General features: G+C 37.7%; 1 protein-coding gene across 1 annotated transcript in view; it reads left to right on the plus strand.

Annotated features, from left to right (window-relative positions):
* Positions 1 to 23137, plus strand: part of LOC109578125 (phospholipid-transporting ATPase ABCA3-like) — a 204253-nt gene that overhangs the window by 127542 nt on the left and 53574 nt on the right. The window contains exons 15-18 of the mRNA XM_070779778.1: positions 1417 to 1567; positions 4385 to 4483; positions 18765 to 18924; positions 19666 to 19960. Coding sequence (XP_070635879.1) covers positions 1417 to 1567; positions 4385 to 4483; positions 18765 to 18924; positions 19666 to 19960 — 705 coding nt within the window. The remainder of the gene's footprint in view (positions 1 to 1416; positions 1568 to 4384; positions 4484 to 18764; positions 18925 to 19665; positions 19961 to 23137) is intronic.

The following is a 23137-nucleotide window of genomic DNA, read 5'->3' on the forward strand; positions in this document are numbered from 1 at the left end:
GAAATTCCATCAAAAATCAGCATTCAGCTCTCACTAATTACTTTACATCTCTTCAAAAGAAGACATTTTCTGTTGATTCAGGTCCTAAGAGGACAAGACAATTGAGAAATTTGTTGTGTCATGATTCCTGAGAAGTGAAAAATAATATTATTTACAGATTATTTTTGTAATAGTTTTGGCTTCTAAAGCTAGTAAATAATGGATAAGTCCCTTCATTCCCTGAGGTTGCCTCATTTGTACAATGAAATCATAGTGTCTTTCCTACTATAAGCTAGATAAATAAGTCAGATTTCATCTAAGAGATCTATGCTGAAAAGTGTTATTCTTTTTTAAAATCTTAATAAGAAATATAAATGCAAATACAATGACCATTTGAAGTGCATATATTTATTTTTTTATTCTAAATGCAACTTTTCATCTGTTTTATTTTTTTAACTTTTTATTTTGTATTGGGGTATACTTGATTAACAATGTTGTGATGGTTTCAGGTGAACAGAGAAGGGACTTAGCCATACATGTATCCATTCTCCCCAAACTCCTTTCCCATTGAACAGAGTTCCATGTATTAAACAGTAGGTCCTTGTTGGTTATCCATTTTAAATATAGCAGTGTGTACATATCCATCCCAAACTCCCTAACTGTCCCTTCCCCTTAACAATCATAGGTTCATTCTCTAAGTCTGTGTGTCTCTGTTTTGTAAGTTAGTTCATTTGTATCATGAAATACAAAAGTGATGGTATTTTCCTCAAATTCCAAAAAATAGTTTTTCTATAAAGGCAAAGCACTAATTAAGAATAATAGTTCTCTGATTTTTTAAGGTCTTCTCAGGCTTTCCATGGATCTCTGTCTACAATTTAACAACATTCCTTCAATGTCTCATATCTTCCTCTTGGCTATATTTTTTATAATACCATATATATTTCAACTTAGCCCTCTTAATTATTATGTCTCCTTTGACTAGAAAGTAGCTCTTAGGAAGGCAGGAATTTTTACCTGCTTTGTTCACTGCTCTATCCCCAGGTTCAAGATTAGTGCTTAATACATAATGGACAGTCAGTGATAATAAAAGAATATTTATCAAGATAAGTTTTAAAACTAAGTAGCCACCTAACAGGGGCTTTTCTTCATATATCTACTATATCTGGTTGTATACACTAGATTATTATTATTCACTGAGAAAGTGATTGAAATTATAGAGGAAGTTGCTGTTTATTCAGTGTCTTAGTTCTTAGAATAACATTTAGAAGTTTTAGGTGTGAGGCTCCTCAGAGTCCTAACAGAATGTCTGTGACATACCATGTCTTCTTCCTTATCGACCTAGGTAACTGAATCATGGAGAGCAAAATTTGCTCTTAAAAGGAGATGAAAAAGGAGTATAAAACTACTTCATTTGGTCTTCTAAATGGTTTCTCTCAGGTGCTGGATATCACATAGTCATGGAGAGGGAACCACATTGTGATCTTGGAAAGATCTGTGCAATTATTGAGTCTCATATTCCAGATGCCATTTTGGAGAGCTATCTTGGAGCTGAATTATCATTTATCCTACCCAAAGAGCATGCACACAGGTATAGTTTCAGAGAGTCCTAGATGAATGGTTTGGGTGACCAGAAATCATTTTAATTTTTAGGGTTTAGTAAGTTTAGTGAATCAGGCTACGGTTCATGGAGTTGCAAAGAGTCAGACACGACTTAGTGTCTACACAACAACAAAAGCTTCCTCAGTAGTATTTTACTAACAAGCCAAGTATCCAGTTTATAGCTGTCACTTGCCAACTACAGTTGAGTTCACAGCTGAAGATTTCTCTCACTGTACAAAAGATTGCCTTGTAAGTTCAAGTTCATTCAAGACATTAATATTTTTCTTTCCATTTTTCTTTTGTGGGGGGCAGAGTGGGAGGAAGATTTACAACCTAGTATTTATAACTTCCTGGTTAATAAGGGATAACTAATGGTATGGTCCTTATGGTATATAAATTTTATGTGTGGTGAATAAAGTCTAGGGAAATATTAAGGTGATGAAAAAAAGCTCCTTAAACAGCAACTCTTGGAGCAAGGGTGACAATAACACAGAAAAAAACTAGGAATTTGATCTCAGTAGTTACCCAAATTAATTATAGAGACACACTGATGATAATTCTACCTGGGATTCCCATCTGTGTCTCTCCTCTATAATTAATTTGGCTAACTACTGAGAAATGAACAACTAGTCACACAGATTATTATCAACATATATGATGTGGGTTTCTGGGCCATGGACAGTGAGTTTATCTAACATAGCATAAAATATGTATCATGAAGTTAGGAAAGACTATGTTTGTTCACAATAAAGTTTTTTTTTTTAACAAGATAATTGTAGACCAACCATTGAAAGAGAAAAAACTACCAGAATTAGATCTCAATAACCTGTGTAATTGACAGAATAGGTCACTATAGTAGGAAAAGAATAAAAATGACAAGGAGTCACATGACAAATCATCATAGGAAGCAGGGTCAGACTGAACTGAGAGGCAAGAATAGAACTGATATTATCCAGCTTGGATATTATAATATCCAAGCTGGATAAAGTTAGATGGAAATAGAATTTAACTAAAATACAGAGGAAATTTAGCAGATGGAGAGTGGTTAGTCCACCACCTCCGAGGCTGATCCTTTATATTCTTGATAGTCCTTCACTGGGAATGAGAGTGTTTAAGACGTGGATGGGTTTCTGGAGATCTTTTGAACCTAAAGAAAGTGAAAGTGAAGTCGTGTCTGACTCTTTGCAACCCCATGGATTGTAGCCTACGAGATTCCTCCATCCATAGGATTTTTCAGGCAAGAATACTGGAGTGGGTTGCCATTTCCTTCTCCAGGAGATCTTCCCAACCCAGGGATTGAACCCAGGTCTCCCACATTGTAGGCAGACGCTTTACCATCTGAGCCACCAGAGAAGTCTTTGAACCTAAAACAGTGTTCATTCTTCCTTGGTAATATTGTTCTTTAGGATCCTTGATATAACTACTCCACAAGTAGCAAAGCTTCCATACAATTCACCTACCTATTTGATTAAATCTTTATTTCTTGATACCCAGTTCGTACTTCAGTAACTACACTTTTTGTAATTTAGTGACCTACACCACCTGTAATTTGAACCCTTTTCCCATTTGATGCAGGAACCACATGTGAATAAATTAACTTTTATCAACTAGCTATAGTCCTTAATAATTATAGAAAATAAGTTGATAATATTTTTAAAAGGACAAAAGAATTTATGTCAAAAATCAAGTTTTAGTGGGGAGAAATTTGGTAAAGTAAATATCTCTTTGTTATTTCCATTTGTTTCATGATAAGCATTACAGAATAAAGAGCTACTAAATATCTTTCCCATGGCTAACCAAAAATTATTATGGAACAAAACAATATTGAAAACACATCTAAAAACAAAAAGCTCTAATATCTTAATTTTAAAATGGGCAAAGGATTTGAATAAACATTTATCCAAGGGAAATGTACAATCTGCCAATAAGCACATGAAAAGATGCTTGACATAACTACCCATTAGGGAAAGGCAAATAAAAAACAAAAACAAAAACAAAAAAACAAATATTGGTAGTGATGTGAAAAATTGGAAACTCGTGTGTTGCTATTAGGTATATAAAATGGTATGTCTGCTATGGAAAATAGTATACCAGTTCCTCAAAAAGTTAAACATAGACTTACCATGTGATCACAGCAATTCCATTTCTAGCGTATACCCAAAATATTTGAAAGCAGGAACTCAAGCAGACAGTTGTACACCAATGTTCACAGCATTATTCACAAAATCCAAAAGGTAGAAACAACCCAAATGCCCACTTATGAATGAATGGATAAGCAGCATGTTGTATCTTCATACAACGAGTATTCAGCCTTAAAAAGAAATTAAATTCTGATACATGCTGCAACATGGATGAACCTAGAAAAAAATTATGCTAAATGAAATAAGCCAGACACAGAAAGACAAATAGTGTATGATTCTAACTTATGTGAGGCACATAAAATAGGCAAATTAATAGAGACAGAAAATAAAGTGAAGTTGAGAAAATGGAGGAAGGGGTGTATTTTAGGATTATAAAATAGTTCTGGAAATGCGTGGTGGTGATGATTGTGCAACACTGTGAGTGTATTTAATGCTGCTTGGATTTAAACTTAAATGAATTTAACACAAAATGGTGAAATGGTTTTACCACATTAAAATTAAAAAAAAAAAAAACAGGGAAAATATAATTGGACATAAAGTTATATATTAATTGGGAAAAAAGTAAGTGCTCATTTTTTTTCCCTGATTCCATTTAATAGGAACTGTGCTAGTATTTTCTAGACTTGTACTAGTGTTTTCCTTTCCTTTTCCTTCTCTCTTTCCAGGTTCGAAGCCCTGTTTAATGATCTGGAAATGAAAAAAGGAGAGCTGGGCGTTGCCAACTTTGGTGCTTCAATCACTACCATGGAAGAAGTCTTCCTTAAGTGAGTGACAATGACCTTAAAAAAACTTAACAAACTTCCACCTCTAAAATCTTGCATCGGTTTGAGAGCAAACCCCACCCAGTTGGCATTGGAATAAAGTCATTGCAGTTATGGCTTTATGGGAGTGGGCAATGGCATCCCACTCCAGTACTCTTGCCTGGAAAATCCCATGGGCGGAGGAGCCTGGTGGTCTGCTGTGCATGGGGTTGCTAGGAGTCATACATGACTGAGCAACTTCACTTTCACTTTTCACTTTCATGCATTGGAGAAGGCAATGGCAACCCACTCCAGTGTTCTTGCCTGGAGAATCCCAGGGATGGGGGAGCCTGGTGGGCTGCCATTTATGGGGTCAAACAGAGTCGGACACGACTGAAGTGACTTAGCAGCAGCATACATATATATATTTTATGCTATTGCATTTCTATATTTTCAGGTGAGCCTATAGGAAGATGTTGAGCTTGGGCCCTGCTATTTGTGGTAAAAGATTTAGGAGTTAGTCAAGAAGAAAAGAGTCTTCCACAGCAGCTCAGTCAGTAAAGCATCTGGCACACAATACAGTGGTCTGCCGGTAATGCAGAAGTCCACCCATAATGCAGGAGACCTGGGTTGATTCTGAGCGGGGATGATCCCCTGGAGAAGGAAATGGCAATCCACTCCAGCATTCTTGCCTGGGAAATACCATGGACAGAGGAACCTGGTGGGCTACAGTCCATGGGGTCACAGTAGTCAGACACGACGTCACAAATAAACCACCCCCACTAAGAAAAATAAAGGATTAATATGACTATGTCATCATAGGAAAAGTTCTAGTTTTAACTTTAAATTACTTTAAAATTAACTAGAAATGACTTTAAAATTTTGACCTAAGCATGTTTCTGTTGGGAGGCGGGGGGGGGGGGGGGGGGGGGGGGATTTTCCTCTACCTTTCTAAGTGCTTCTGACTGGTCTAAGAATTAACTTGATATGCAATAGAGCAGGAGAAAATCAAACAAAAGTTTAATAGCATATATACATGGAAGAGACCCAAGAGCACTAAGTAACTAACTAAAATGGCTGAAACCCTCACCTTAAATACTATCTTCAGCTCAAGACAAAAGATGTTGGGAGTAGAGGTTTTGGAATTCAAAAGGAAGGAGGACAATTCAAATGGAGCTGAAAAAAGCAAATGTTTGGTAAAAAATACATTTGCTGGGCCAGGCAGAAATTATGGGACACAGAACAGACTCTACTCTATAGTCCCTGCCTGAGTTTCCTCCACACAGCTAACCTATATGCTTTGCAGGTACCTCTCATAATAGCTCTATTCCTAGAAAAGGCCCTTTTTCAAAATATTTCAGGTAGCTTAGATGGAAGTAAAAAGAAAGACTTCCTGAGTTTTTTAGGCTCGATTGTTTTCAGCTTGCCCACATGGAAAGAGACGTTTTGGGGTGGCAAAATTTCCTCCCCTGCATTTCTATAATTTATTTAATTTGTATGCAGTTTGTTTCTTGCACTGTGCAGAAGTGCAAAATGAAAATGCTCAGAGAATTCAGGCTGTTACCTAGCAAAGTCAGATGGTTACCAATCAAAGGTTTTACAAAATGCCCTTTTTTTGATAGGGTAATGACATAATTACATCTACATTTCATTCTCTCAGACTCAGGGATTTAAAATTGTCAATGTCTCAGAACTGACTTAGGGTTAATAAGTTCACAGAAGACTAATATATATAAATTAAAGGCTGTTTCATTAATTTATAATGAATCATAATAAGACTGATTTATAATGATTATGGCCTCTTTGCCATTTAATGTCGTCTTGTGTGTCTCTAGGCAAGCTGCATAGGGAGCAAAATGATAATAAGAAAGTTATTTTGTAAGCCCAATTAGATCAAGCATCATAAGGGCAGAGACCATGTCTGTTTTGTTCACTAACTATTCTTGGGGCCCCAAACAATACCTGCCACAGAATTTGATACTGCTCTTGAATGAATAAATGAATTAATTAATGTCATTTAAAACCATTATCTCCACAATAGATGCTCTACCACCTTCTGGGAATTCCAAATTAAAACCTTGGACCATGACACCTAGGTTGTCTCTTCTATGGGTTAACATCATAGCCTGTTACAGAGTCTCCTTTCCAACCTTTTTATTTTCATTTTTTTATTGTACTAAAATATACCCGCATTTCACATTTTGAATACTTTTACATATACAGTTCAGTGGTATTTCACATTATTGTGCAACCATCACCAATATTCATAACCATAACTCTTTTCATCTTATAAAACTGAATATCTGTACCTATGAAACAATAACTCTCCATTCTTTCCTACCCCTACCCTGGAAACAACCATTATACTTTCTGCCTTTATGATTTTTACTACTGTAAGTGGAACCATATAGTATTTTTTATTTTCTCACTGGTTTATTTCACTTGGCTTAATGTCCTCAAGGTTTATACATGATGTAGCATATTGAAGAATTTCCTTCCTTTTGGAAATTGAATAGAATCCCATTGTATTATATACCACACTTTGCTCATCCATTCATTGGTCAGTGGATGCCTATGTTGCTTCCAAATTTGGGGTATTATGAATAAATGCTGCTTTGAATGTCATATAAAATCATCTTTGAGACCCTGCTTCCAATTCCTTTTGGAATATGCCCAGAAGTGGAAATGCTGGATCATACAGTAATTCTACTTTTTTCACAGTGAGGAGAAAAGTTATTTCTTTTGATACAATAAAATTCAAATAAATCAGTTCAGTTCAGTCACTCAGTTGTGTGTGACTCTTTGCGACCCCATGAAATGCAGCATGCCAGGCTTCCCTGTCCATCACCAACTCCCAGAGTTTGGTCAAACTCATGTCCTAAGTGGAACTTAGGACACGCCTAAGATGGCATCCAGTCGGTGATGCCATCCAACCAGCTCATCCTCTGTTGTCCCCTTCTCCTCCTGCCTTCAATCTTTCCCAGTGTCAGGGTTTTTTCCAATGAGTCAGTACTTCACATCAGGTGGCCAAAGTATTGGAGTGTCAGCATCAGTCCTTCCAATGAATAATCAGGACTGATTTCCTTTAGGATTAACTGGATTGATCTCCTTGAAGTCCAAGAACTCTCAACAGTCTTCTCCAACACCAATTCTTCAACTCTCAGCTTTCTTTATGGTCCAACTCTCACATCCATACATGACTACTGGAAAAACCATAGCCTTGACTAGACAGACCTTTGTTGGCAAAGTAATGTCTCTGCTTTTTAATATGCTGTCTAGGTTGGTCATAACTTTTCTTCCAAGGAGCAAGCATCTTTTAATTTCATGGCTGCAGTCAGCATCTGCAGTGATTTTGGAGCCCAACAAAACAAAGTCTGTCACTGTTTCCACTGTTTCCCCATCTATTTGCCATGAAGTGATGGGACCAGGTGCCATGATCTTTGTTTTTTGGGTGTTGAGTTTTAAGCCAGCTTTTTTACTCTCTTCTTTCATTTTCATCACCAGACTCTTCAGTTCCTCTTCACTTTCTGCCATAAGGGTGGTGTTATCTGCATATCTGAGGTTACTGATATTTCTCCTGGCAATCTTGATTCCAGCTTGTGCTTCATCCAGCCCAGCATTTCGCATGATGTACTCTGCATATAAGTTAAATAAATAAGGTGACAGTATTCAAAAAAATAGGGGGAAATTGTGTTAATAACTTGGATGATATTATGTTATATAAGGAGTTCAGTTCAGCTCACTTCTGTCGCTCATTCGTGTCTGACTCTCTGTGACCCCATGGACTGCAGTACACCAAGCTTCCCTGTCCATCATGAACTCCTGGAGCTTACTCAAACTCATGTCCATTGAGTCGACGATGCTCTCCAACCATCTCATCCTCTGTTGTCCCCTTTTAATCCTGCCTTCAATCTTTCCCAGCATCAGGGTCTTTCAAATGAGTCAGTTCTTCCCAACGGTGGCCAAAGTATTGGAATTTCAGCTTCAGAAGTAGATGTTTTTCTGGAACTCTCTTGCTTCTTCCACTGAAGAACATACATCCAATGTATGTTGGCAATTTGATCTCTGGTTCCTCTGCCTTTTCTAAATTCAGCTTGAGCATTTAGAAGTTCAAGGTTCAAGTACTGCTGAAGCCTGGCTTGGAGAATTCTGAGTATTACTTTGCTAGTGTGTGAGATGAGTGCAATTGTGCGGTAGTTTGAGCATTCTTTGGCATTGCCTTTCTTTGAGATTGGAATGAAAACTGACCTTTTTCAGCTCTGTGGCCACTGCTGAGTTTTGCAAATTTGCTGGCATATTGAGTGCAGCACTTTCACAGCATCATGTTTTAGGATTTGAAATAGCTCAATTGGAAATTCATCACCATTAGCTTTGTTTGTAGTAATTTTTCCTAAGGCCCACTTAACTTCACATTCCAGGATGTCTGGCTCTAGGTGAGTGATCACACCATCATGATTATCTGGGTCGAGAAGATCTTTTTTGTACAGTTCTTCTGTGTATTCTTGCCACCTCTTCTTAATATCTTCTGCTTGTTAGGTCCATACCATTTCTGTCCTTTATCGAGCCCATCTTTGCATGAAATGTTCCCTTGGTATCTCTAATTTTCTTGAAGAGATCTCTAGTCTTTCCCATTCTGTTGTTTTGCTCTGTTTCTTTGCATTGATCGCTGAGGAAGCCTTGCTTATCTCTCCTTGCTATTCTTTAGAACTGCATTCGGATGTTTATATCTTTCCTTTTCTCCTTTGCTTTTTGCTTCTCTTCTTTCACAGCTATTTGTAAGGCCTCCCCAGACAGCCATTTTGCTTTTTTGCATTTCTTTTTCTTGGGGATGTTCTTGATCCCTGTCTCCTGTACAATGTCACGAACCTCCGTGCATAGTTCATCAGGCACTCTGTCTATCATCTATAGTCCTTTAAATCTATTTCTCACTTTCACTGTATAATCATAAGGGATTTGATTTAGGTCATACCTGAATGGTCTAGTGGTTTTCCCTACTTTCTTCAATTTAAATCTGAATTTGGTAATAAGGAGTTCATGATCTGAGCCACAGTCAGCTCTCAGTCTTGTTTTTGCTGACTACATAGAGCTTCTCCATCTTTGGCTGCAAAGAATATAATCAATCTGATTTCAGTGTTGACCATCTGGTGATGTCCATGTGTAGAGTCTTCTCTTGTGTTGTTGGAAGAGGGTGTTTGCTATGACCAGTGTGTTCTCTTGGCAGAACTCTATTAGCCTTTGCCCTGCTTCATTCTGCACTCCAAGGCCAAATTTGCCTGTTACTCCAGGTGTTTCTTGACTTCTTACTTTTGCATTCCAGTCCCCTATAATAAAAAGGACATCTTTTTGGGGTGTTAGTTCTAAAAGATCTTGTAGGTCTTCATAGAACCGTTCAACCTCAGCTTCTTTAGCATTACTGCTTGGGGCATAGTCTTGGATTACTGTGATATTGAATGGTTTGCCTTGGAAACGAACAGAGATCATTCTGTCATTTTTGAGTTTGCATCCAAGTACTGCATTTCGAACTCTTGTTGACCATGATGGCTACTCCATTTCTTCTAAGGGACTCCTGCCCGCAGTAGTAGATATAATGGTCATCTGCATTAAATTCACCCATTCCAGTCCATTTCAGTTCGCTGATTCCTAGAATGTGGACATTCACTCTTGCCATCACCTGTTTGACCACTTCCAATTTGCCTCGATTCATGGACCTAACATTCCAGGTTCCTGTGCAATATTGCACTTTACAGCATCAGACCTCGCTTCTATCACCAGTCACATCCACAACTAGTATTGTTTTTGCTTTGGCCACATCCCTTCATTCTTTCTGGAGTTATTCCTCCAATGATCTCCAGTAGCATTTGGGCACTTACCGACCCAAATAACAATGTTGTGATAGTTTCAGGTGAACAATGAAGGGACTCAGTCACACATATACATGTATCCATTCTACCCCAAAGCCCCCTTCTATCCAGGCTACCAATAACATTGAGCAGAGTTCCGCATGTTATAAAATAGTTCCTTGTTGGTTATCCATTTTTAAATATAGCAGTGTGTACATGACCATCTCAAACTCCTTAATTATCCCTTCCCCCTGGCAACCATAAGTTTGTTTTCTAATTTATGAGACTCTTTCTGCTTTGTAAGTACATTTATTTGTATCATTTCATTTTAGATTCCACATATAAGGTGTGTCATATACTATTTCTCCTTCTCTCTCTGACTTACTTCACTCAGTATGACACTTTCTAGGTCCGTCCATGTTGCTTCAAATGCATTATTTCACTCTTCTTAATGGCTGAGTAGTATTCCGTTGTATAGGTGAAAGGTTGTTGTTGACCCACAAAAAGATGCCAGTATTCTTGGCCTCCGGAGAAGAATTCAATCCTGGGCCAGAGACGAGGCTTGATCACTCAGAGCTTTTGTGTAATGAAGTTTTATTAAAGTATAAAGGAGATAGAGAAAGCTTCTGTCATAGGCATCAGAAGGGGGCAGAAAGAGTACCCCCCTGCTAGTTTTTAGCTGGATGTTATATAGTCACTCCGTTCAGTTCAGTTCAGTCACTCAGTCATGTCTGACTCTTTGTGACGCCATGAATCACAGCACGCCAGGCCTCCCTGTCCATCACCAACTCCTGGAGTTTACTCAAACTCGTGTGCATCAAGTCGGTGATGCCATCCAGCCATCTCATCCTCTCGTCCCCTTCTCCTCCTGCCCCCAATCCCTCCCAGCATCAGGGTCTTTTCCAATAAGTCAACTCTTCGCATGAGGTGGCCAAAGTATTGGAGTTTCAGCTTTAGCATCAGTCTTTCCAATGAACACCCAGAACTGATCTCCTTTAGAATGGACTGGTTGGATCTCCTTGCAGTCCAAGGACTCTCAAGAGTCTTCTCCAACACCACAGTTCAAAAGCATCAATTCTTTGGTGCTCAACTTTCTTCACAGTCCAACTCTCACATCCATACATGACCGCTGGAAAAACCATAGCTTTGACTAGATGGACCTTTGTTGGCAAAGTAATGTCTCTGCTTTTCAATACACTATCTAGATTGGTCATAACTTTCCCTCCAAGGAGTAAGCATCTTTTAATTTTATGGCTGCAATCACCATCTGCAGTGATTTTGGAGCCCAACAAAATAAAGTCTGACACTGTTTCCACTGTTTCCCCATCTATTTCCCATGAAATGATGGGACCAGATGCCATGATCTTAGTTTTCTGAATGTTGAGCTTTAAGCCAACGTTTTCACTCTCCTCTTTCACTCTCATCAAGAGGCTTTTTAGTTCCTCTTCACTATATAGTCACTGCTGCTGCTGCCGCTGCTGCTGCTAAGTTGCTTCAGTCGTGTCTGACTCTGTGCTACCCCAGAGACGGCAGCCCACCAGGCTTACCCTTCCCTGGGATTCTCCAGGCAAGAACACTGGAGTGGGTTGCCATTTCCTTCTCCAATGCATGAAAGTGAAAAGTGAAAGTGAAATCGCTCAGTCATGTCTGACTCTTCACGACCCCATGGACTGCAGCCCACCAGGCTACTCCGTCCATGGGATTTTCCAGGCAAAAGTACTGGAGTGGGGTGCCATTGCTTTCTCCTCTAGCAGTATGTTCATGAAAGAAAGGAATGTCTTAAAACTCAGAATGGCACCAGGCCCCTCATCCATAAGATGTATTTTGGGAAAATCCTGGCATCAGATGAGTCATCTCAGGCGGTAAAATGATTGACTTGAATCTTGTAGAACGGCAGATTATCATACAAATAGTTTCATTTACATAGATTAAGGGAACAATGTCTGAGTATAACATAATAGTTTGTCAAGTCAGTTCTGAGCCATTAGGCAGAACCCACTTGAAGACAGAGTCTGGGGTAAATGCATAGTACATTAACATAGCTTAAGACAAACATTTCTTTTTTTTTTTTTTTAAGTAGTACCTTTGTTTGTTTGTTTGTTTTTACTTTACAGTATTGTATTGGTTTTGCCATACATCAACATGAATCCACCACGGGTGTACACATGTTCCCAATCCTGAACCCCCCTCCCACCTCCCTCTCCATACCATCCCTCTGGGTCACCCCAGTGCACCAACCCCAAGCTTCCTGTATCCTGCATCGAACCTGGACTGGCGATTCATTTCTTATATGATATTATACATGTTTTAATGCCCTTCTCCCAAATCATCCCCCCCCCTCCCTCTCCTGCAGAGTCCAAAAGACTGTTCTATACATCTGTGTCTCTTTTGCTGTCTCACAAAAATAACAGGGTTATCGTTACCATCTTTCTAAATTCCATATATATGCGTTAGTATATTGTATTGGTGTTTTTCTTTCTGGCTTACTTCACTCTGTATAATGGGCTCCCGTTTCATCCACCTCATTAGAACTGATTCAAATGTATTCTTTTTAATGGCTGAGTAATACTTCATTGTGTATATGTACCACAGCTTTCTTATCCATTCATCTGCTGATGGACATCTAGGTTGCTTCCAAGGACAAACATTTCCATAAGGGGAATGCATTGGTTAACTCAAGGTTTGAGAATAGTTAACTTCAGGTGGAACCAGGTGTCATTATGGCAACACAGTATTTTAAGAGAAACCTCTTTTTAAATTTGTATAGAGAAGGAAAAAAAAAAAAAAAAATATATATATATATATATATATATATATATATCTCACTAGTTTGTTTCCTCCTGCCGCTTAAGAGAGAGATAAAAAATGTCTGACACTTGCAGCCTATTTCCTCCATTGGAGACCCCTGGCCTTCCTGCCTGTTACCCTCTCATATATGTACTGTATCCTCTTTAGCCATTTCTCAGTCGATGGACATTTAGTTTACTTTCATGTCTTGGCTGTTGTAAACAGTGCTTCAGTGAACATTGGGGTGAATGTATCTTTTCAAATCATGTTATTCTCTGGATATATGCCCAGGAATGGGATTGTAGGGTCATATGGTAGTTTTTTTTTAAGGAACCCCATGCTGTTCTCCATAGTGACTCTACCAATTTACATTCCCACCAACAGTGTAGAAAGGTTTCTTTCTCTCCACACCCTCTCCAGCATTTATTGTTTGATGATAGTCATTCTGACTGATGTGAGGTGATATCTCATTGTAGTTTTGATTGGCATTTTTCTAATAATTAGCAGTGTTGGCCATCTTTGTTTGTACCTACGGGCCATCTGTATGTCTTTTTTGAATAAAAGCCTATTTAATTCTTCTGCCCATTTTTTGAGTGGATTGTTTGTTTTTACACTGTTCATGAGGTGTTTGCAAATTTTGGAGACTAATCCTTTGTCAGTCACATCATTTGCAAATATTTTCTCCCAATCTGTGGGTTGTCTTTTCATTTTGTTTACTGTTTCCTTCGCTGTGCAAAAACTTTTGAGTTTAAATAGGTCCGATTTATTTATTTTGTTTTTATTTCCATTACTATAGGAACTGTATTAAAAAAAACTATTCCTGTGGTTTATGTCAGTGAATATTCACCTATGTTTTCCTCTAGGAGTTTTATAGTGTCTGGTCTCATATTTAGGTTTTTAATCCATTTTATTTTTGTGTCTGGAGTTAAATAATGATCTATTTTCATTTTTTACATGTGGCTTTCCAGTTTTTCCAGCAACATTGAAGAGACTGTCTTTCCAACATTGTGCAATCTTGCTTCCTTTGTAATAGATTAATTGGTCATCAGTGCATGGGCTTATTTCTGGATTTTCTATCCTATTCCATTGATCTATTTTCTATTTTTGTGCCAATATCATACTGTTTAGATGACTGTAGCTTTGTAGTATAGTCTGAAATCAAGGAGCCTGATTCCTCCAGCTTTTTTTTCTTTTTTAAGATTGCTTTGGCTATATGAGAGTTCCAGAAAAATATCTACTTCTGCCTTATTGACTACACCAAAGTGGCTTAAAACTCAGCATTCAGAAAACTAAGATCATGGCATCTGGTCCCATCACTTCATGGGAAATAAATGGGGAAACAGTGAAAACAGTGTCCAACTTTATTTTGTTGGGCTCCAAAATCACTGCAGATGGTGATTGCAGCCATGAAATTAAAAGATGCTTACTCCTTGGAAGAAAAGTGTTGACCAACCTAGACAGCATATTAAAAAGCAGACACATTACTTTGCTGACAAAGGTCTCTCTAGTCAAAGCTATGGTTTTTCCAGTAGTCATGTATGGATGTGAGAGCTGGACTGTAAAGAAAGTTGAGCACCAAAGAATTGATGCTTTTGAACTGTGGTATTGGAGAAGATTCTTGTGAGTCCCTTGGACTGCAAGGAAATCCAACCAGTCCATCCATAAGGAAATCAGTCCTGAATATTCATTGGAAGGACTGATGCTGAAGCTGAAACTCCAATACTTGGCCCACCTGCTAGGAAGAACTGACTCATTTGAAAAGACCCTGATGCTGGGAAAGATTGGAGGCAGGAGAAGAAGGGGACGACAGAGGATGATATGGTTGGATGGCAGCACTGACTCAATGGACATGAGTTTGAGTAAACTCCAGGAGTTTGTGATGGACAGGGAGGCCTGGCCTGCTCCACTCCATAGGGTCACAAAGAGTGAGACACGACTGAGTACTGAACTGTGAGCTTGGCTATGTGGGGACTTCTGTGTCTCCATACAAATTTTGAAATTTGTTGTTGTTGTTGTTGTTCTAGTTCTGTGAAAAATGCCATAGTAATTTGATAGGGATTGTACTGAATTTGTAGATTGCCTTGGATAATGTAGTTTTTGACAATATTGATTCTTCCAATCCACAAACATGGTATATCTTTTCATATGCTTATATCTCATTTGATTTCTTTCATCAGCATCTTATAGTTTTGGAGTCACAGGTCTTTGTTTTGTCTCCTTAGGTAGATTTACTCCTAGGTATTTTATTCTTTTTTATCTTTGCCCATTTTTGAGTCAGATTCTTTTTTGTTGTTGAGTTTTAGAATTTATATATATTAGTCTGGTGTAAATGTAATTTGGTTTCAGACCATGAATTTTACATTGTTATAACTAGGCTCAAACACATCTTTATAAATCAAAATAGGAACCATTACAGTTAACACACTTTTGACAATGAGAAATAAGTTTGTTTATTCCTGTAGCATAAAAATCCATGCTTCGGGATTTAGTGACCTCTTGGAAAGCATTTTCCTCATCCTGCTTGTTTTGGAAGTGTTTTCTCTGCAAAAAGTTGTTGAGATGCTTGAAAAAGTGGTAGTCAGTTGGCAAGAGGTCAGGTGAATATGGCAGATGAGGCAAAACTCTGTAGCCCAATTCGTTCAACTTTTGAAGTGTTGGTCGTGCAATGTGCTGTTGGGCATTGCCATGGAGAAGAATTAAGATCCTTTCTGTTGACCAATGCCGGTGGTAGGCATTGCAGTTTCAGTGCATCGCATCAATTTGCTGAGCATACTTCTCAGATGTAATGGTTTCATTGAAATTCAGAAAGCTGTAGTGGGTCAGATGGGCAGCAGGCCACCAAACAGTGAACATGACCTTTTTTTGGTGCAAGTTTTCTTTGGGAAGTGCTTTAGAGCTTCTTCTTGGTCCAACCCCTGAGTTGGTCATCACTAACTGTCTTACACAATCCACTTTTTGTTGCACATCACAATCTGATCAAGAAATGTTCATTGCTATTGCATAGATTAAGGGAAGACAACACTTCAACCATTTTTTTTTTTTTTTTTTTTTTGGGTCAGCACATGAGGCATTCCACTTATTAAGCTTTTTCCCTTTCCAATTTGCTTCAAATGCCAAATGACTGTAGAATGGTCAATGTTGAGTTCTTGGGCAACTTTTTATGTAGGTGTAAGAGGCTCAGCTTCAGTGATGGCTCTCAATTTGTTGTTGTCAACTTCTGATGGTTGGCCACTATGCTTCTCATCTTCAAGGCTCTCATCTCCTTTGCAAGACTTCTTGAACCACAACTGCACTGTACATTCATTAGCACTTAGTGGGTCAAATGCACTGTTGATGTTGTGAGTTGTCTCTGCTGCTTTTATGACCCATTTTCAACTCAAATAAAAAAGCTCTTGAATTTACTTTTTGTCTAACATCACTTCCATAGTCCCAAATAAATATAAAATAAACAGTAAGGAATAAGTCATTAGCAAAACAGCATATAGTGAGAAATGTGCATTAAAATGATGTACAATATAATCACATTTATTTAGAATGTATTCTAATATCAAACAGCAAATTTCAACAATGCAAAACTACAATTACTTTTTCACCACCCTAATATATTCTTGACCTTAATTCTTTACTAGACTTATGACTGGCAGATACTTTCTCCTATTCTATAAATTGCATTTTCACTCTGTGGAGATTGTCTTTGATGCATGAAGGTTTTTCATTTTTGTGAAGTACGATTTGCTTATTTTGCCTTTTGTTACTTATCCCTTTGGTATCATAAACAAGAAATCATTAACAAATACATTGTTGTGAATCTTTTGTCCTATGTTTTCTTCTAAGGGTTTTATAGTTTTTGGTCTTTGACCCATTTTGAATGGTGTTAAGTAAGGGTCCAAATACCTATATCTCCCTCTCTTTTGGACCTCCTTCCATCTAGGTCACCACAGTGCATTAAGTAGAGTTCCCTGTGCTATACAGTATAGAACATGATGTTTTGATATGTGTATACATTGTGAAATAGTAACCACAATAAAGCTAATTAACATATCCATCACTTCATACAGTTACCATTTTCTTTTTTGGTGATAAGAACACTTGAGATCTACTATTCTACATCATTTCAAATTTACAATACATTATTATTAATTATAGTCACCATACTACACTTGTGAAAAACTGTAGAACTTAACACCATTCAAACTGGATCAAAGACCTAAATATAAGAACTAAAACTATAGGTTGTGTTTTTACTCTGTGGATATTGTCTTTTGATGCATGAAAGTTTTTAATTTTCATGAAGTACAATTTGCCTATTTTGCCTTTTGCTACTTATGTATGTGTATAATCTATTCATTTTGCTATACAGTAGAAACTAGCACAACATTGTAAAGCTACTATGAAAGTGAAAGTCGCTCAGTCATGTCTGAATCTTTGCAACCCCATAAACTACACAGTCCATGGAATTCTCTAGGCCAGAATACTGGAATGGGTAGCCTTTCCCTTCTTTAGGGGAATCTTCCCAACCCGGGGGTCAACCCAGGTCTCCCTCATTGCAGGTGGATTCTTTACAAGCTGAGATACAAAGCTAATATACTCAAGTAAAAATTTTTTGAAAATCATATTCTATACCCTTAATATTTGTAATTTTCACTTGTCAATCACACTTAAATTGGAAAATAAAAAGAAGATAAATAGAAAGTAAATGGCAGATGTTAGATATAAACTCAAATATATCACTAATTACACTACATGTAAATAGACTAACAACAATTCATATGCTTGTAAGGGAGTATGTCTATGTGTGTGTGGGAAAATTTTTCATCAGGGTTATCTCTAGGTATTGGAACTATTTTCCTTTCCTTTTTTTATATTTTATAGTGTTTTCCTAATGGAAATTATTACCAATAAATAAAATATGAAGAATAAAAATTTTAGAAAAGTGACAGAGAATTTTTTTTCCTTAGGTTATAATTACTTGTGTATATTTTTTCATTCTTCTTAAGCATCCATACCAAAAGACACAGCTTTGGACATAGGCACTAAATGGAAAATGTAAGGATTTTTTTTTTAAAAAATACCTACTATCCAAAGGCCCTATCATTTCATAACATAAAGAAAACCTTAACATCCAAAGGAGAGTTATTATCTTTGACTTAAGATAAGTGCTTTTACTTGAATAAATTCAGCTTAATGAAACGCAATATGTTACAATTGTTTTTCTCATCTTACCACAGAATGGTAGAAACTTTACCATGAATTGGCATCAGTCCTCTGACTGGTTTATTGAGAGCCAATATTATCATACTTGGGCTTCCCTGGTGGCTCAAATGGTAAAGAATCTGCCTGCAATGTGGGAGACCAGGGTTCAATCCCTGGGTCAGGAAGATCCCCTGAAGAAGGGAATGGCAACCCACTCCAGCATTCTTGCCTGGAAAACCCCATGGACAGAGGAGACTAGAGGGCTACTGTCCATGGGGTCACATAGAATTGGACAGGACCGAGTGACTAATACTTTCACTTTCACATTATCATACTGCTTTTATACAATATACTTAACAATCAGTAAGAAAGATCAGAGTCCTCCAAATTTGGAAATTTGTTTGCTATTTGACAAATAAAATAGATTGAAGGTATAGTCAAAGTAAAATATTTTGTGCTTTTTGTGTGTATATGTGTGTATTTAGGGTCAATAAGCTGGCAGATTCTGAAATGGAGATTCAATCTATCCAGTCTTCTCTTTCAACAACCCAAAGAGGACAAAACAGGAATCAGAGTAGGAGAGTATTCAGAAATCATGAAGGACTCAGATTAAATGAAATTGCTAACATTAAATTTAATACTGGGGTGAGTATATTCATTAAGAATGTAAAACTAGTATATTTGGCTTGGGTGTATATACTACCTGAACCTGAAAGATGTTTGGAGTATGACCATAGGAGAGTCAAGGAGATAAGAAATAGTCTGTACTACAACTCCATTAATTTCCTGATGCAGGAGAAATGGGTTTTAGATAAAGACCACAGCTATGTCACTTTCACCATTGTTATTTCTCAGAATCACTGAGAGTTTCTCCTCATTTTCTAATAAATTTTCCCTTTATTTGGTTCTAACAAGACCCAAGATTTACTTTTAGAAGATATTGGTTGATCAAAGATTAGGGGCATTTTCTCACTACGAACCATTGTTAGTATACTAAATAAAGTAAAAGACAGTAGTTGTATACAAGTTTTATGGGGCTAGTTCCCTTAAAAAGAGAGATGGAAAGATTATGGTTTGATGTTAAATTAAATAAATAAATATAATCTTTTCTAATCAGAAATAATACAAATATATTAATGAATAAAATCACCTTGACAAGATTTTCAGTGTAGTTAGGTAAGAAACCAGATGTTAAGTCTTTTCCCTTAATACCTTATACAAATAAACTTTTCCATACCGTTTTGTTTTCTTTGGTTAAATTCAAGAATATATTTGTATAATATGTGTTTATCTTTTGCTATAAAAATTTTAAGCATTGAATTTCAATTTGAATATCTTCCTTGGATCACGAGTAATTCTGATGCTATGTTCTTCTCCTCTTTTTAGTTTCCACTTTACCGCCAGCAATTTCATGCCATGTTTTTAAAGAGAGCACTATTCAATTGGCGCAGTTGGAAGTTGACATTGCTACATATATCAATAATTTTGTTTGTCACTACTTACCTTTTAACAACTCTAAACTTGTATTATATTATGCCTGCCAGAGAAATGGACTTAAGTCAATATGGTCGAACAATTGTGCCTTACTCAATTTCTGGGAATTCTGTTTTGGCTCTAAATATCATAAATAACCTTGAGATTTTTTTAAAGCTTAAGAATCAAGAACTTCAGGAAGTACAAGGTAAGACCTGTAGGAAAAAAGAGACCGCTGCTATATGAACACCTACATGTATCACTTGCAAAGAAGGAAGTTAACTATGCTATCTAGCTACCCATTTCTTTCTTTTCCTACTAACTACCAGTATCTTCAGTTCAGTTCAGTTCAGTTCAGTCGCTCAGTCATGTCCGACTCTTTGCGACCCCATGAATCGTAGCACACCAGGCCTCCCTCCATCACCAACTCCCAGAGTTTACTCAAACTCTTTTCCATCGAGTCGTTGATTCCATCCAGCCATCTCATCCTCTGTCGTCCCCTTCTCCTCCTGCCCCCAATCCCTCCCAGCATCAGGGTCTTTTCAAATGAGTCAGCTCTTTGCATCAGGTGGCCAAAGTATTGGAGTTTCAGCTTCAACATCAGTCCTTCCAATGAACACCCAGGACTGATCTTTAGGATGGACTGGTTGGATCTCCTTGCACTCCAAGGGACTCTCAAGAGTCTTCTCCAACACCACAGTTCCAAAGCATCAATTCTTTGGCACTCAGCTTTCTTCACAGTCCAACTCTCACATCCATACATGACCACTGGAAAAACCATAGCCTTGACTAGATGGACCTTTGTTGGCAAAGTTATGTCTCTGCTTTTTATTTTATTTTTTTTCTAGTTTATAATGGGTTTTATTTTCATGCTTTGCAGTAATACATTCATGCTCAATTTATACCAGAGTTAGTCACAGAATTCTTTATAAAGATAAAGCCAAGTTATATTTAATCTTATCTTTTAAGCTGTATCAGCATGACATTCTGTAAAACTGGAAGTTACTAATGCAGTGTGCCAATAAAATATGGACAAGAGATATTTTAGGTCTCTAGTGGAAGAAAAGATTACTTCATTAACCATACACATATATTTTGATATATTCAGTTTGTATAGATCTATATTACCTGATTGATGTATGCTATCTAGGTTGGTCATAACTTTCCTTCCAAGGAGTAAGCGTCTTTTAATTTCATGGCTGCAATCACCATCTGCAGTGATTTTGGAGCCCCGAAAAATAAAGTCTGACACTGTTTCCACTGTTTCCCCATCTATTTCCCATGAAGTGGTGGGACCGGATGCCACGATCTTCGTTTTCTGAATGTTGAGCTTTAAGCCAACTTTTTCACTCTCCTCTTTCACTTTCATCAAGAGACTTTTTAGTTCCTCTTTACTTTCTGCCATAAGGGTGGTGTCTTAGAGGCAGCTAAACCAAAAATCAAAAATGTACACTTTCCAGCAGCTGGGCACAAAAGTTGATCATTAATGGAAGCATTCTGGCTGCAGTGGTCTTTCAGCTAATTGTATCACCTTTCAAAGGATGAGTAAAAGAGCCAAAATACTATGTTATTGTGAAATTTAGCATACAAATTTGTATTCTGACCAGAATATAAAAATGTTTCTCTAAGCTCTCACAGGGTAAAATAATTCCAGTATCTCCTTTACAATATTGATCTTTCTAAAAATAGGTGGCTGAAGACTTAGTAGATTGATTTTTCAGAACTACTATTTTGAAATAGTAGTACTCATTTAGCCGTGACTCAAATAGTACTCAAACAGCTGTACTCATTTGTTTAATGTTTACTTTTTGTCAGAACTGTGAATATACTGAACAATTTTCTGTATTATGTTGCTAAATGCTAAAAGCAACCCTTTTATGTAGCTTATTTTTTTGTCCATTTATGTGTAAAGCATGTGTGCTCAGTCATATCCCATTCTTTGTGACCCCATAGACTGTAGTGCACCAGGCTCCTGTGTCCATGGAATTTTCCAGGCAAGAACACTATAGTGGGTTACCATCTCTTATTCCAGGGAATCTCCCCAACCCAGAGATCAAACTGTAAGCCGGGTGTGGAGAAAAAGAGAATGAGCTGGGCAGTCAGGCAGAGAAAGATTTATTATAGGAAGAAAGCAAGTGACTGGCTTTAGAGAGAAACCAGTACTCTCCCTTTACAGCCAACCCTTCTTATACCCTATCAATAGGAAATTGTGCCCTGAAGGAAGGGGGGCCTTTGTTTATCTTTAGCACGCAGCTGGGGTCTTGTGATCATGCAGAGGGGTCTCGTGGTTGGGTGGTCACGTAGTCTTGAGAAACTGGCACCAGCAAAGAAAAACAGGATATCACTTTAAGGAAAAACCAGGATGCCACAGGGCAATGTGGCCACTGTGACTTCATCCCTTGTTTGTCAGGTAACCATAATGGGCCATTTTTAAACAATACGCTATGAGCCAGCCCCTTGTGAACCCTAACACAAAACTGCATCTCTTGCATCTCCTACAGTGACAGGAATTTTTTTTTTTTTAACCACAAGACCACCTGGGAAGCTCAGAAATTAGGCCAAAACCTAGTGGATGGAGAATTTTGAATTCTTTGTATGATTGAATGAGTCCATTCTTCCACAAAAGCAACAGAAATACTTGGAAAATAATTCTTAAAAATCAACCAACTTACAATATTGGAAATTAAGTAAAAGCATAGAACAAGCTAAAAAGTGTCTATTTTAAAAACTACTGAACCTCTATTTTTAAAAAAAATAGTAAAACCTGTGACACTTTAACTATTCCTAGCTATGGATTTTCTAGCAGTTACGTACTGATGTAAGAATTAGACCACAAAGAAGACTGAGCACTGAAGAATTGATGCTTTCGAACTATGGTGCTGGAGAAGCCTCTTGAGAGTCCATTGGACAGCAGCAAGGAGATCAAACCAGTCAGTCCTAAAAGAAATCAACCCTGAATATTCATTGGAAGGACTGATGTTGAAGCTGAAGCTCCAATACTTTGGCCACCTGATGTGAAGAGCCGACTCACTGGAAAAGACCCTGAGGCTGGTAAAGACTGAGGGAAAGAGGAGATGAGGGCAACAGATGATAAGATGTTTGAATGGCATCATTCACTCAATGGACATGAGTTTGAGCAAACTCTGGAAGAGAATTAAGGACAGGAAATCCTGGCATGCTGCAGTTCATGGGGTTGCAAGGGGTCGGACACAACTTAGTGACTGAATAACAACAGTTCCTATGGTTCTCCGTCCCCTCAGTGGTGTGGTATCCATGAAAGCCAGAACCTCACAGTTGATGGAAAGAACTGATCTCTTCAGAGCCCTGTTAAAAGTCCCATTTATGAGGACTGTCAATACTTTGACTGAAATAGAAGCTCAAAAAC

Source organism: Bos indicus, chromosome 25, assembly GCF_029378745.1.
Source record: "Bos indicus isolate NIAB-ARS_2022 breed Sahiwal x Tharparkar chromosome 25, NIAB-ARS_B.indTharparkar_mat_pri_1.0, whole genome shotgun sequence".
Classification (NCBI taxonomy): Eukaryota; Metazoa; Chordata; class Mammalia; order Artiodactyla; family Bovidae; genus Bos; species Bos indicus.